Consider the following 15,587-nt stretch of genomic DNA (forward strand, 5'->3'; position numbering starts at 1 on the left):
TAAGCAAATGGGTTTAGAAATACTCACAGCAGTTATTTGCCATGAATAAAATAAATAATAATAATAAAAAAACCCACCAGACAAAAATATCTGGCTAAAACCAGAGTTGAGAACACCTGTCATACTGTCACAATTTACAGTGAGAAGGTGCACGTTACAGTTCAAGAAAATGTCTGCATATCCCCAACATTTTCAGAGATATGATAACAGAAGGGCCCTGGGCAAAAAAGGAGCATGAACAGCAGAGGGGAAGACCATCAAGGGAACCAAAGACAAGTGTGGGCTAAGAAATATGTAAAAATGAGAGGAAAAAGAGATCAGTAAAATGGTTTGAGGCTGCAAGACTAAAGGAAGGAGCAGAAGACAAAAGGGAAGGGAAAGACAAAGGTAAAGGTGACTCAGAAACAAAGGCAAGCCAAGACCCTGGTAGTAGACTGGGGTAAGGGGTAGCACTGAAGAGACATAAAAAGGAGGGCAGAACAGTAGAATAAGAGAAGAATGAGAAGGTGTAAGAAGAAGGGATGAGTGCACAAGCAGAAGTGGGCAGAAGCCAATGCAGGACTCCAAGGAGAAAAGCAGAGCTTCACTTCCAGCAGCTACATGAGGGCATGATCAAGGAAGATGAATGTGCTATTTAAAGTATGTTTCCAAGTTAAAATTTATTATGAATGATTTGGGGTAAGATTAGGTATTTGCCCTAGCATAGCCCCAAACCCAAACACATGTTAAAAAAAAAAAAAGACAATGCAAGGGTTTGATGAGGAAAGGATTAGACAATTTATACAACTTGAACACAGCAGAGTCAGAGAGGGAGTAGATGAAAGAACAGAATCATCAGGGACTGTTTGAATGGATGGTGAGACAAACATCTTAAGCAGGCACTACAGATTAGGTATTTGGGGGGCAAGACCTCCAGCAAACTTATTACAGGAATGAACAAGGATAAAAAAGGGTAGAGAATACTGCATGGTAAGCACCGAATGGTTAGCCAAACCAGAAAAGGATGAAAGAAAAAGGAAGGGTGTATGAAAACTGCATCAATGTTCTTCTGGATCAATGCTTTTGCATACATTACATGCCTGATTAAATGGAGAAAAATACAAGTTTTATACTGGGCAACATAAAACATATGAAGCAGTTAAGACTCTTATTCTCATCAATTCACATCAGTAGGATTAGGTTGTAAAGTCCCAGTAGAAAATATAATTCAGGAAAGAATGAACAATGCAGAAGTAATGTAGTGTAGTGCAAGTTTGGTTGAAATTACTGTCTAGGTGACATTATATTTTAACTAAATGAATCCCGATTATACATGGAGAAGTTTTAAAAGGCTTCCATGGATAATAAGTGATCTTTCCAAACTGAGAATAATGGAATGTGCTAGATTCACCACATTAAAGTTTTATTCGTTCCTTTCTGTTTATGTAACCTGTCTGGTATTGCCTCTGAAAAGCAACACTTGCCTTCCCACCTTACCAGATAAAGCATGTGGACTGCATGTGGTCTTATCTCCCTGCACAGAAATACTTGTCTGCATTTTTACTTTATAGTGTTTCCTTCAACTTTTTTCTCTAGCAAGGATGCAGAAACTCCCCGCTATCTAGGTTGTACGAGGAACTCAGTATAACTTTATCAGGATATTCTAAACTCATGCTGATACACTACCTCCCGATGTTGTACAGGCTGTTAGCAAAAGAACAGCTAAGAATAGCTTCTTTCTCCAGCTCCTGTCCCCAGAATTTCTTCTCAGAATTGTGAGCCTTACACTGCTGAGAAATAATATATTGCTGATAATCTCATTAAGGACCAACCTGCTGAAGACCTGAAGAAGATCGATTTACTTCAGAATAAGCAACAGATCTGAGGTTAGAACTTTATACTGTCTATGGGAGACTTCAGCTCAAGTCCCTGAGCCGTATATGCTTCAGAATAAAGAATTATTGTTTTCTCCTCCATATGCCACATGATTAATTGAATGACCAGACTTCCAGACAAATCTTTTTCCGCCAACACCACAGATTCCACTCAGTCCAAATAATTAAATAAAAATTGATCTGGAAAGGAAAGCAAAGCATTTCAGTGGCTAAAAGAGTCTTGGCCTTCTGGTACTCCCATATATTGAAGGCAAGACCAATCTTAAGTGCACTGAAAACACTTCCTGCATGAGCCCGTCTCAGGTCTATCCTAAAATGTAAACAAAGACACCAAATAACCTGACTTGCATGATTTAAGTAATTTCCTCCTTGTGACTCTTGGCTCCTAGCAGGATGTGGCAAAAGAGGTGCTGGAACCCGAGCACCCATTGTAGCTCTATGCCTTGAGCTCTGGGGTCTTGGCCATTTTGTGATGCATGATACAATTAGAGACAAGGGAAAGAAAAAGAAAGCCAAAGATAGAGGCAGAGTCAGTCAGCCTCCAGGTAGAACAAGATTTAAGAAAGCAAAGATGTAGCTTATATGTTAAAGTAGACAAGCCAAAAAAATAAATTACTACGCGTTGGAGTCAAAGATTATAGTCAATATCTTTCTGGTACAACTGAAGAAACTACAATAGTAGCAACATGGCCAAGAGAGCAAAGATCAATAGCAGTAGAGCAATGTATGAAGAGGGTTATAACAACATTAAGACAAAGAAAAGCTATTAGCCTTTGCCAAACTTACACAACTTTTGTGTTTGGAAAAGGCTGGGATCACTGGTACTGGCAAAACACAAGACATTAATGAGGCCACAGTGATTGAACAGTCCTTTTAAGCAGCAGATATGTATTTCTGAAGTATTTCATTTCTTCAGTGATTGATCAAAAGACATGAATATGCAGCATGCCAAAAGCACTGGATTCTTTGTTTATAGTCTCTTACCTTTAATGAAAAGAATTTATAGGGCCATGCTCATAAGATATGAGAACTGGTCAGCTGGCAGAGCATGAGTCAAAGAGGGCAGGCAAGGAAAATCTGGCTAGCCCCTAAGAAAGCCTACAGCTGTAAGCCAAGCCAGTTTTATGGTCCACTGAAAGATAATGGTAGAAAGCAAAAGTGAATTTGATGCGGGCCAAGAGAAAGCATTGCCAACCAATCAACACACCTGGCTGGCCAGCCAAGCAAACTGGTTGCATTACAGGAGAAGAAAGATCAATTACATGAGAATGAGAGAAAGGGTTTGACTGTGGGTAGGACAGCTGGAAACATCTGAGTCTGGCCTAGAAATACAGTCAGCGCTCAGTTGCCCTTGGATTTTAGTTTAATGGCACACGAATGTGGAGACACCAAAGCTGCTGTTAAGCAGTGGTCATTCAGAGTTAGGAGAATACCGTAACTCAGTGCTGATATTGATGCTCCTTGTGGTTTGCAACATATTCCCTGGCACTGGGACTCCAACAACGTTTTGGTTAGAGATGGCCAGCTCTGTGCATTGATGCTAGGCCTTGGTTAGCAAGCCCTGATAGATGTGAGCTAACTCTGTGCCCAGTGTATCTACATCATGATCTTACTATGTTATATCATTATATTGTTACGTTACGTTATCAGGTTTGTTTGGTTTTTTTTTCATTATCTACAAGACCACTTAGTCCCTGCACTTTGAATAATGGAGAATTAATTATAAAAACATCCTACTCCTAACACGTGGACAGAAATAATGATCCTTGAAAATAAGCTGCCTATCTCTACTTTTTCTTAGGGTATTTATCACCACCACAAAGATGCACTCTTCATACTGAATAATATTATTGTCAGACTGAATCTTTTATATTTTTAGAACTAATATTGTAAATCCAATTATTTGTTAAAAATCTTCCTAAAGTATTTTATTAGAACACCTCTGATCAATTTGGCATAGACATGTACCTCTTTGGCAGAGTAAACTTGCAGCTTCAGTCTTACATTAATTTCAGCATTCATGTTGCTCTCTCATTTTATGAGAGTCATGCAAAATGTTTATTTTGGCCATCTTCTTAACAAGATTAGATTCCAGGAAGGAAACTATTAAAGGTGATAAAAAGTGAGTTTAAATTAGTATATTTAAATACAAGACAAGTGAAAAGAAAAAAAGGAGAAAAGGTATTTTCTGCAGTGTTCCCTTGTCTCTACTGGCCTGAAGGACTGTGCATATCGTGAACTGCCTAACACTGGTCCTCTAAATGTCTGCCTCTGAAAGAGGAAACAGGCTCATTCACAGGTACTGTAAGAATAGCCAACTTTTGTTACTGGAGCATGCAGCCATTTGAAGCATTTGGGATTGTTTGGGCAAGACAATAGTTAATTCTATAACACAATAGTATCTCATCATGCTTGCTGAGCAAGTTAAAGAAGAACATGAATAACTTTCATCGACCAGAGGAAGACAGTAATTAAAATAGAAAAAAAAAATTACAAAAGTAGCACTGCTCTGCAAGTATTTTTAATGTATCAGGCCCTCAGTCTTCTAAAATTAATTAATGCTTTAATGAAAGTTGGCTGTTATCTGACTAACAAACCTATTTTTTTCTAATATCCAGCTACCCTGGCTTTCAATTAAGACTCAAAGAGCAAAGAACTGATGAGAAGGGACATCATAAATGATTTATGGGCGTCCTACTCTTGTGTATGGTACATTTATTATTCTACTTAATGCATCCATATGGTTTTCTAATTCATTCATTAGTGAAAGCCTCACATTACAGTTATTTCATTAAAGGTTATGGACATTTTCAGACAGATTCTTGAGAAGCATATTTAAAAATTAAAGCTACAATCAAATTTTTGATTTAGTGTATGGATTTCAAATAATCTATCTATTTATTTATTGTCCTATTACCTATTTCTAGAGGGGCCAGTTGTTGTTGGGGTTTTTTTATAATTTTCTTGAGCAACACTCAATGGCTTTCTTGCTGTTTCATGATCTGGGTGGTCTTTTAAATTTGCAGTTTATGTTTCCTTGTTCTCCCAACTCCAGTCAAGTCTCTTGTTCCAACCACAAAAGTATGTATACAGCATGCCAGAGAGGTGTTCCTACAGCTAATGATCACCCTCCTTCCTCCCACCCCAGCCATCCTTTAACAGAGTATTTCTACCCAGGTCAATCTAGAAACCCTTCAAACTAAGTTTATGTCATAGTAGGCAATGGACAAAGGGGAGAGGTCTTTAACTAGTGTAGCTATAGCATAAAAAGAAAACAGTGGAAGAAAGGGAGTATTTTTAATTTTCAAGTTAATTTCTATTGCCTGTATACACTTTTACTGTGGCTAATTAGGCAGAGCCACAGCATCCTGGAGCACCATTCCAGAGAAAGCCTATGAGAGAGGTTTGGGGGATGTCTGCTTCATGCTTATTTCTCATCATCACTTTAAGACAAGGAATATAATTTCTATACTGTTTTAGCGTTACTTTGCCTAAAGAATGCAAGGCTCTCAGAGTGCAGTATTTAAGGTCATTCTTCCACTAACTCAAAACATTTGTGTTTTAATGACCTGTCAACTCAGAAGACTGCACTACTATAGAACCACATGGTACAGTACCTGAAATTAAACTATTATAACATTAAATAATTTTTCTTACATGCAATTGAAATATCGTATCTATCTGTAAAGGCTAGCCTCCAGGACTGTGTTCTTAATTAGACAATACAATATGTGTTGCACAAAGAAAATGTATTGGCAACAATTTGGCTAAACATTGCAGAACACTCTAAGTGTTGCCAGAACACCACAGGACTGTAGCAGAAGTGATCCTTATTTCTTTCAGTGTGTTTTCAAAAAGAAAACAAGGTAACTAGTACCAGCAGAAAGATAACCTCTTATTCTAAAAACACCAACAGGAAAATGGGGAAAAAAAAAAGAAATTAAATTAAATTCAATCAATGACATTGTGTAAATCAAGCAAAATTTACTTTAGCATACTGTAAATGTAAAAATCCTGATTTATATTGTCATTGATTTCTATGCTACAGTTTATTACACAATGACCATTCCCAAGGAGAATATGTATCCTCAGCCAAATCTGTACAAAGCAGACATTCCGCTATTATTCTCGAACAGCTAATAAAGGCTGCAATGTAAATGTGTTCCAATTCAAGTTTAAATAAACACAGATATAACATACACATTCATCCACTTTCCTACACTATTCAGCGCTATTATATTAGCAGTCTCGATATATACCCCCAATGCTTGTCATGATGCTTCTACCATATACTCAACTCAAAGTGCTATATTCACTAAAAATATTTTTCACCAGTTTATTGTGGTGCAGAGCCAAATAAGAGTTAGCTCCATTACAAATTGTCAGTCGTGACTGACCTTCAAAGGAAGGACAGCAAAACATTACTTAAATGCTTGTAGCACCACCAACAGAGACAAAGACTTTGTACCTCTCTGCTTACCTCTCTGGGTTATCCCCCTTTCCATGAACCATTTTGATACTGAGGTGACTGAAAAAACACTACACAATGCAGGAAAAGGAAAACTTTGTGACCAAAGAGGATCTGGGTAATTTGTGGAAGACATGACTAGCTTGTGTGCGAGTTTAGTATCCCACTGAATGTGACAGAAAACAACCCCAAAGTTGCCAGCAGTAAGATAATCAATGAAAGCACTGGGTTGCTGAATATCCCACTAACATTCTTTTAACATTTTGCAAGTCAGATGACAAAAAAGTGCCTTAAGGAGGTTTTAGTGCATGTTACAACCTAATGCAGTCTTTCCTGTTTTCCACAAAGACTGACAGCAAACACAATACCGTGATAAAGCTTCAGCATGCAATTATCCCTGCTGAAGTGCACAGAACAAAGCAGAAAGCAAATGAGGCCAACTAACGCAGATTCTCTAGATTTTTTTGTGCAAACAAAACCCAGAATGACAGAGCTGCAGGCTACTAGGTCTATTTGCAAGGCTCGCTGCAGATATGTTATGCCTTGTATAATTACTTACGAAGGGACTAAGATAATGGTGAGCATCAATCTCTTATTAGGTGGACTGAAGTCTAGAAGCCAAATACAGTGCAGACCTGGTGTTTGGGGTCACAATGTAAAGCATAAAGCAACAGCATAGTGATTATACCAATCACGCTAAGGATACTGGCTGATACTGCACACTGTTGTAATGTGTGTGACTAACATTTAGAGCTTGTTAGCAATTCAGCGCTGTAATTATAATAAGGTCTTAAAACTTCATTGTCTATCAGCATGGCACTTGTCCTCTGTTGTTCCAGGCATCAGACAAACACATGACCTAGAAATGGAGAGGGACACAGTTGATACCTTACTGGATTTTGAGATCTTACTGCTCAGAAGGCTCCTTTGAGAAGTCACCGCAGAGACATGATTTTCTATTTATGCCTCCTCTGCCTGGCTCAGAGCCAATCCCTCTCTTAGGCTGGCAATAACAGATGCTAAGTGACAAAAAGTGACATCTGACTTTTTGTTACGTTTCGTAGACAGTTAGCTTGGCTGTTTGCCCTAGCGCTGGTTGACCTGCCACTTTATGGACTACGTGTTCTCCTCACTCATAACAGAATTTTTGCCTTATTCTCACCCCATTTGGTAGCTTTATATACTTTCAAAAGTATTTTGACCACCTCTTCACAAGGCCTACAGAGGGAGTGAGCTTAGGGTACTTCTACTGAACAAGAGGAGTGGGATAGAGACAGCCACTGCACCAAGTTGCATGTGGTCTTTCTGCGCACCAGAAGGTAAATGGCCTTTGGCGTCAGAATCTGACAGACTCAAGGCTGAGACCCCTGGTCCATGCAGTATCCAAAAAGCAACTCCTTAGTCACTTCCACTAATACAATACAATATAACTACATCTAGCTATAGATAGAACTACATATACATACATCTACATCTATCCTGGTGAAAATTAGGACATTACAGTACACAGTCTAATAGGAAGATAAAATTACCGTTTTTAATAACTTCCAGACTAACTGTAGTATAACATATCATGTCACACGTGATGGAAGGCAGACGGTGCATGAGCAACAACAAACCACTTGGTTCAGAAACCCTGCCTCTTCTGTTGTAAGAACATCCCCAGCCTTATCCATTCCTCTCCTCTCCTTCCCAAATGAATCACTTTTGGTCTGTGGTCTCCTAAAAGCAGTCCTAAATTTCTGGTCTAATGGATCACTCTGAAGTATCATAGTTTCTCACAGACTTCTATGCGTTTTTATCAGACTGAGACAGAAATATTTAAGTATCACTTTACAGGTTGTTCACCATGGCCTTACTGGGCCAGTTAACTGTGGGGATGCTGCGCCAGCAGAGGCTGACACAGTATTTGAAAGACAGAAGGGTTCCTAACAAAGAGAACTGAAATAAGAAAGAGATTTTATCTTATATCAAGGTAAGGTATTTAACGTCAGGGAAAATAGTAGTGAAAGATTATGGAAAAACAATCAGTCAGTGGAGTGGAAAGCTGGGGAAATCTGGAACGGGTTATTAGTGAAAAAACATTATCAGAGCATCTTCTCTTCTTGGGATTCTCAGAAGGCCATTTACCTTCTGGTACACAGGAAGATCACACGCAGCTTGGTGCTGTGACTCAGGGGGCTTTCTGTATCCTACTCCTCTCATTCAGTAGAACTCTATGACTTAGCCTTGAAAAAGAGGGCATCTTATATTACCAAAATACCAGTGAGAAGAAACATGTATTTTCCATTTAAAGCAAAGTAAAAACCAAATTCCACTGACATTGTTCCATTTTTATGAAGAGAAAAGAAAACTATATTAAATGTCTCCACAAGAATGTACCTATAGGGAAAATTTTTTTTTGGACTGGAAATTATTGGAAGGATTGAATGCCCCCAGCTTTTAATCAAGCTCTTCTCATATATTCTTATGGTATTCCATCAAAGCCAGTCAGTAGAGGCAATTTCAATGTTCAGAAGAAAGGATATTTTGTAATCTGGTTCCCTTTGTTTGGCTGATCTTTAAAAAGAAGAAGCAAGTCTTGCACTAAAAGTAAGTCTTGAGTGGATACACGAAGGAGGAGAGAGCAGGACATCCTGTGTGTTACTAGAGCAATTTAGAGAGGACATTCCATGTGGAAGCCATGGCTTCACAGAACATACAAAGAATTAGAAAAACAGACATTTCCAGCAGAAAAAAAAAAAAAAAGTGGTGGGAATAATGAAATAAAATATATTTAAAAAAAAGTTAGATGAGTTCTGGGCCTTGACACTGGTAATTAAACCTAATGCATCAAGAAATGGGGAAAACAATGGAGGAATGAACTCATATGTGTATGGCCCTGTCAGTAAGCAAGCAAGAGAAGCATCTTCTCTGAGTATGTAGTATGGGGGCAAAGTTAGACAAGAGGATATAGCAGTACTTGTGGGATAAATTTGACATAAGTGTAAAAGCAGTTCTGCTGTGGCTTGACAGCATCATGGTTTTCAGCTACCCAAAGCCACCCAGAAGCAGCCCACCTACTTGAACTGTGCCTAGATTTGGAAAGGATTTCCACATTATTTAAATATAAAATGTGTTGTTTAAGCTGGGATCAGCTCCAGATTAAGATGGCACTAAATGTACATGCCTCTGAGCATGTACGAATACGTATAAATATGTAAGTAGTCAGTGTGCAGTTGGTGCTTAAGCACTCACTATCATCAATAGAAATCTTGTCACTACAGTCGTTTGGGCTTAGGGAGATGCTCAGCTCACCCTGAAGTAGACACCAAGACTATGTTCTATTGGTAGGTTAAAAGTGTCTGGTATTGCTCTCTGGCAGTGAGAAAACCAATGTGGAAATAGCCCATGTCAGTACTAATCTCCAAAACAGGATGACCACATCCAGTCTAACTACTGGATATGGTCCCTGACTTATATTAACTCTCTAATAATCCAGAAATTGTTTAGAAAATGCTAGATAGCTTAATAGACTACCAATAGGCTAGATTTCCACTGCCTATACTGAAGCTTGAATACCTAGTTCACATGTGGATATGTACTTATAGATCCACGCATTCATGTGCTTTACTCTGCCACTGAATCCTCTCTCAAAGCACCAGCACCTGAAGCTCTACATTGTGCTCTTCAGTTATGCTTGAGGGTAAATGGTTCAAACCTTGGTGACAACACAGATGTAATGGTATGGCAGAGCGATAGCTCTGAGGCATCCAGCCTTACACAAAATGCCACGGAAAAGGCAAAGAGAAGCTCTGTGTGCCTGTCTGTGAATCTTATGTCCTATTGACGTTAGCTGAGAGAAACTCTAATTAAATCAACTCAGTTCAGTAACACTCATGTAAACCAAACAAAACTGAAGAGATGTGCTGAATTTTAGGCAACTGTACAGTGCTATGACCTTTCTAAGCAATAGAAATAGAGACGGGTTTTCATATTTATGTAAGAAGGTCCATAGTACTAATGAGGTGTGAAGGAGAAAATCTTGATATATTGAGCAAGTTTATTACCTTTACATTTCTGAAACACTTCACAAGATACAAGTGGAAAAAGCATCTGAGGATCTTGATCCAGCCTTAGTACAACACGCCCATGTGCCTGCGAGAGACTTTGGACAGACCAAACTATATCAGGTTACAAAGGATGATGCTTTAGCACCTCCATGAGGTCATACTTTAGACCTAGTCTGAGCTGTAATCTTTACAAGTCCTTCTGCTTTTCACTCAAGTTCAGTCCTAACGATATATACACATGTATGTAAGCTTGGGTTTTTTAACAAGTGTGTTAGACAGCAACATTTTTAACCACAAGTGGTTATCCACAGCCTGTTTCTACTTTCCATGTACTGCCTTGACCTTGGTGGTGCTCACATTCAGTATTGTAAAGACTTGGAATAAATACAAATAAACATTTGGGGAACTTGTTCATTTCACTACTAACTCTCTAATACGTTCGATGAGTGTATAGTTTCTGACATCCAAAATAAACCCATACAAATAGAACACTCTCAAGCATTACAAAAAAAAAATATGTAAACCCGTATGCTAACAAAGCAATTTTCAGATGAGTTGATCTCATGTCATTTAGAGAGACAGCTAAAGAGAACATATGGTTAAGCACTAAGGCATTCATAGAACAGTCAAAATGCTTCTAAGAGCTCTGGATTGTCCTCACTTCCCTCAACAAACAACGTGCATTGAACAGACGCACACAAAAAAGGCAGGAGCCTAATACTGTGTAAAGTGATGGAAAGCCTTCAGTTATATAAAACTCACTCCCAGAAAATAAATCCCTCCTCTTCTTCCCTTCAGCAAACAAGAACTACAATTTCCCCAGGTTCAGTAAAATTACTTCTTAGCATGTGTTCTTCATTGACAGAATCACAAAACATCACTTTTTGACACAATACCTGCAGAATTCTAGGCTTCGTAGCACTCCGCTGGCACATTGGCAACTTTTTGCTTCTCAGATGGTCTAGTCCTTAGCACAAAATGTAACCTTGTGTATTTCTACATTAGGCATCCATTTACCCTACCTTTCCACCTTGATCATGAAGAAAATGGACCTCAAGTCACCGAAATTAGATTGAATTCAGTTTCCTCCCCTCTGCAGAGCTGCAACAGCATTGATTTATTTTAAAAAATAACCCCCATGGCTGGCTTTCATACTAAATCACAATGTGCACTGGTCATGTAACTGGATTACAGGAAGCATTAACACTAGCAATTGCCCTTTCAAGTTGAGCAACCAACAACATTGCTAAAGGCTGGAACAAAAAGGGTCAGCCAGGGCAAAACAACAAATGTTGCCGCTTGCCCTATATGACAAAAACTGAAAAGCAGCAGCAAGCAGTAAGTACTAGTTTGAAACATAAAGGGAGCGATATATATGTATTCAAAACAGAACGTGCTTCCTTGGCAGACATTAACATTACCATCTCCTTAACATGAAATTCAAGAGGGAGAAACAAAATGTTGAAGCGCAGAGACCTGGAAGGAGCAGGGCTGTGCTTGGATTATGGCAACCACCCTGCTGTGGGACAGCTGCTCTTTGGAGGAAGACACCTTCAAAATTCCTTATTGTGGGATTAGTCCAGTGAGATCTCTGACTCTCAGCACCTCAGCTCTAAAACATAGGCTTCCCCAAAGGCTTTTTTTCTGACAGGATGACATTAAAACCAAACCAAAACCACTGTCCTTCAACGCATCTAGACATAGTTGAAGATCCCAAGCAACAAACAGCTTTCATGTCATGATTAGCTCATGCTGTTATGCCCCCCCTTAAAGCACATATGGTTCTCAGCCAGAACAGAAGGCTTCAGAGCAGCAGCTCCATCCTAGAAATGCGGTAGCAAAGCTTCAGACTGAGGTCACTTAATGAGAACTTAATGTAGATTTAATAGATCTTTTTTTTATGTGACTGCCAATTGAAAATTTGCCTCATTTAGCTTTTAATGCAGGCACAGAGCCAGTTAGCTAAAATCAGGATAGCCCCAGAATATTTTGCGGGATTCTTCCATTGCAAGTTGAGGACTGCGGGTCTCCAAAAGTGTGCAAAGCTCTACTAAAATAACAGACCATGGCTAACAGCATCATTTAATGAAAAAATGAGAGGGCATGCATATTCTAAGTTCCTTGCACGAACAGAAATGTTTCACCTTCACAGGAGGTGAAATAATGCTTGCTATGGAAAAAAGAGAGCAGGTACCTTCACTATGGAGTTGGCCCTGCTGGTTTAGGCTAGCTTGGGGAATAGATGTATCCAGCTTGCTTGGCATGTCTTCTTCCTGATCAGTACCATTCAGTATTGAGACTGTGTGTACAGTTGGCATGTCCCCAGTGAAGCAAGGCTGTCACTATGTTATATTTCTCTGATACGGACACTTAGATACAACTGAATCTAGTCCATTCACTGTGCTAGCCATCTAATCTCAAATTAGCAGGTCTTGTTCATATGGGATGCAACAAGTCCAGAGCACAGCTTTTTGAGCTTAGTTCTCAGGTAGTATTTTTTAGCTGTTAAAATGTTAATGTTAGACTAATAAAATTATTACCCTTTTTTTCCCCCCGATTATTCTTTTCTGTGTCACTAGCCTTTATTGCATTCAGTGCATTCACGAGGGCAGGTCTCTAGAGAAACTCATACGCGATTCTGAGACACTTTGTGTGCTAATGTGCCCTAGTGTTGAGTGCTCTGTCTTCCTTCCTTGTTTGTAAAGGCCATTCTCTTTTAATCTAGCATCTTCTGTAGAGTCATTTACAGAATTAGGCAAATAGCTGCTGATTGTAATTAGTCCCATTGTTTCAGTTTAATCTTTATTAGTCCACTCTAATGAGTGCATGAGCCAGTATGAATGGTGGTTCTTCCCTCCAGGAAAGAGAATGAGCCCAATGGTCTTCTCCATAATCAAGCAGGGCTACCTATGCACCGGGGTGAGGCAGAGCAGTGTCTGTGCAGAGCATATACAGACTGTGCTGTGCGCTCCACAGGAGACAAGTCTCCTGACAGTTATGCTGCTCCACCAGCATGAAAGCTCAGGATGAAGCAGAGTGGCATCAGTATGAGATTCGACTGACGTGCCCTCCACTGCAGGAGGCAGCACCACCATGACTTTTCAGAGAATGGGATAGATCACGCACATAGTTAACTGAAAGAGGAGGGTCCCAAACCGTATCTTCCAGAAGGAGCGCATGTGGTTTACACCAACAAAAATATAGTTCTTATTCTTTGCAAGAAACAGGCTTGTTTTCAAATAGCTACACAAGCATAATGGTGGATGCACTGGAGAAATAGAAGTGAATGAATCCTTTGCGTCAGCCTTTTAAAATCTCCCTGCATCTGTTGAATTGTTCCCTAAAGTACGTGTTCTTGTGCCCTATGCAGAGCAAGTTTAAAATACACCCAGCAAAAGCAGTGCAAATACCAATCAAGACAAGAGGATTAAAGGCGTTTGAGGCAAAGGCAAGTTCTTTACCTACAGAGAGTCTATATTCTGCACTGGTTCATCAGATTGCTTGTTGATCATGGTGAAGCTATATAAATGCAAGTTCTACTGAAGTGAAGAGCTTCAAGATGTGTGGTCATTATTTTGATGATCAGCCAGGCAGCGGAATGTGAACTTTGGATACCTCAGATTACAATCTATGGCTATATTTATCTACAGGCATATTTATTCACAAAACAACTCCAGAACTCAGAAAAAAAGGCACTTACCACAACAATCACATTCGTTGCAGGAATGGGAAGATTTTCCACTTCCAAATCTTGACCAGTCATAGCTAACAGATTGAGGGATGGGTCGTAGGCAGGTCTGGGTAAGGTTGATTTAACAATTATTGCAGGGTGCAGCTTGCTTATTTTGGTGTGGGAAGAAGAATGAAAATTTTGTTTGGAATTCTTATAACTGTCTGTATCCAGACTTTTCTCCACACTCTGCACATGGTGATAAATAAACACAGGTTTCCCACTCCTTCGCTGATGAATTGCCAAAAAGTGGTCATTGTCTCCAGAAAAGCAGCCTGCAGAAAAAGAAGAATAAGTTTAGAATGTCTCTCTTGAATATTCTCTAGACAGTGCTGGAAACCTGATGAGGTCTTTGGATTCTGCAGGATTTGGAAAGAATATTTGTGCAATACAAGAATCCCCATAAAATCGCACAATGCAATTTCTGTAGTAATAGCTTAACAACACTAGAGAGAATCTACTAAGAATGTGAAGTGTATCACATTCTTAAGCTCATTTTTACAAGGTTTTTAAAAATGTTATTTATATATACTTCCAGCCAGGGTTACATTTCAAAAACAATGTGCAAGAGCAGAGCACATGCTGAGCCAAGTCCAAGTTCTGTGTCAGCACCAACTCAAATAGGAAAACATATGCAGTCCACTTTTTGATTTATTTAATCAAGCAGTAATACCAAAGATGAGAAGTGCTGTGACCATCTTTTATATATGGCGACTTGAGGAGAAAAGGCCAAGAACCAGATCCAAAAATCAGACTTAAATATGTAAGAATGAGAAGAAAGGTAAAGCTCAGCTGCCTGAGTCCATAATCATAATTCTGCATTCCCTGTTCAGCTGCCATTAAGTGCTTAGAGCAGGAGGCCTTACAGTCCCTTGTGCCAACTCCTGTTACAAGCCAGCCTACAGCCAAGCAGTGCCTGGCCAGCCAACGGAGCACCTGGCTCTCTATAGAGGGGGTATAAGTGTGTGGATTTAGTCATTCCTTGCATGCCTTGGTGTTGGGCACAAAACTCTTTTAGATTACATGATTTTAATAAACTGTGTATTAGTAAAAAATAAGTTCTCTTTTGATAGTCAAAATATGTCCTAATGATGCCTTTATAAAAGGAATCAGAACTAAAGGTATATTTTATTTTTTTTTATGGATGAAACCTCATGAATGTTCAGCTGCTTTGTGAAGAACAGAACAGCTACAGCAGCCCAGTTCAGCTCCCAGTCTGGAAGTCAGGCTGTCCCTCGGAGCAGAAAAACAGGCAAAGATCACCTCCTTTATAGATAAAAAGTAACTGAAGCTGCATTAGTCACCTCCTGGAAGCGCGCTCTAAGAAACCCACTGTGGTACAAAAGGGACTTTGTGTTCTAAGAGAAGTGAACCTGGAGAGCTCACTCTGATCAGCCTGGAATTTCCTCTTCAGAAGCTGTTGGAGTTAATGGCAATGTTGCATTTGTGCACTGATTTTTAGT

At 39.3% G+C, this 15,587-nt stretch overlaps 1 protein-coding gene across 1 annotated transcript in view; it reads right to left on the minus strand.

Moving 5' to 3' along the window:
* Positions 1-14,400, minus strand: part of PTPRR (protein tyrosine phosphatase receptor type R) — a 135,927-nt gene extending 121,527 nt beyond the window's left edge. The window contains exon 1 of the mRNA XM_009646267.2: positions 14,095-14,400. Within this exon, the coding sequence (XP_009644562.2) occupies positions 14,095-14,157 (63 nt within the window). The 5' untranslated portion in view covers positions 14,158-14,400. The remainder of the gene's footprint in view (positions 1-14,094) is intronic.
* Between the last annotated feature and the right edge of the window lie 1,187 nt (positions 14,401-15,587).

Source organism: Egretta garzetta, unplaced genomic scaffold (genome assembly GCF_000687185.1).
Source record: "Egretta garzetta isolate BGI_Z169 unplaced genomic scaffold, ASM68718v1 scaffold68, whole genome shotgun sequence".
In the NCBI taxonomy this organism is placed as follows: Eukaryota; Metazoa; Chordata; class Aves; order Pelecaniformes; family Ardeidae; genus Egretta; species Egretta garzetta.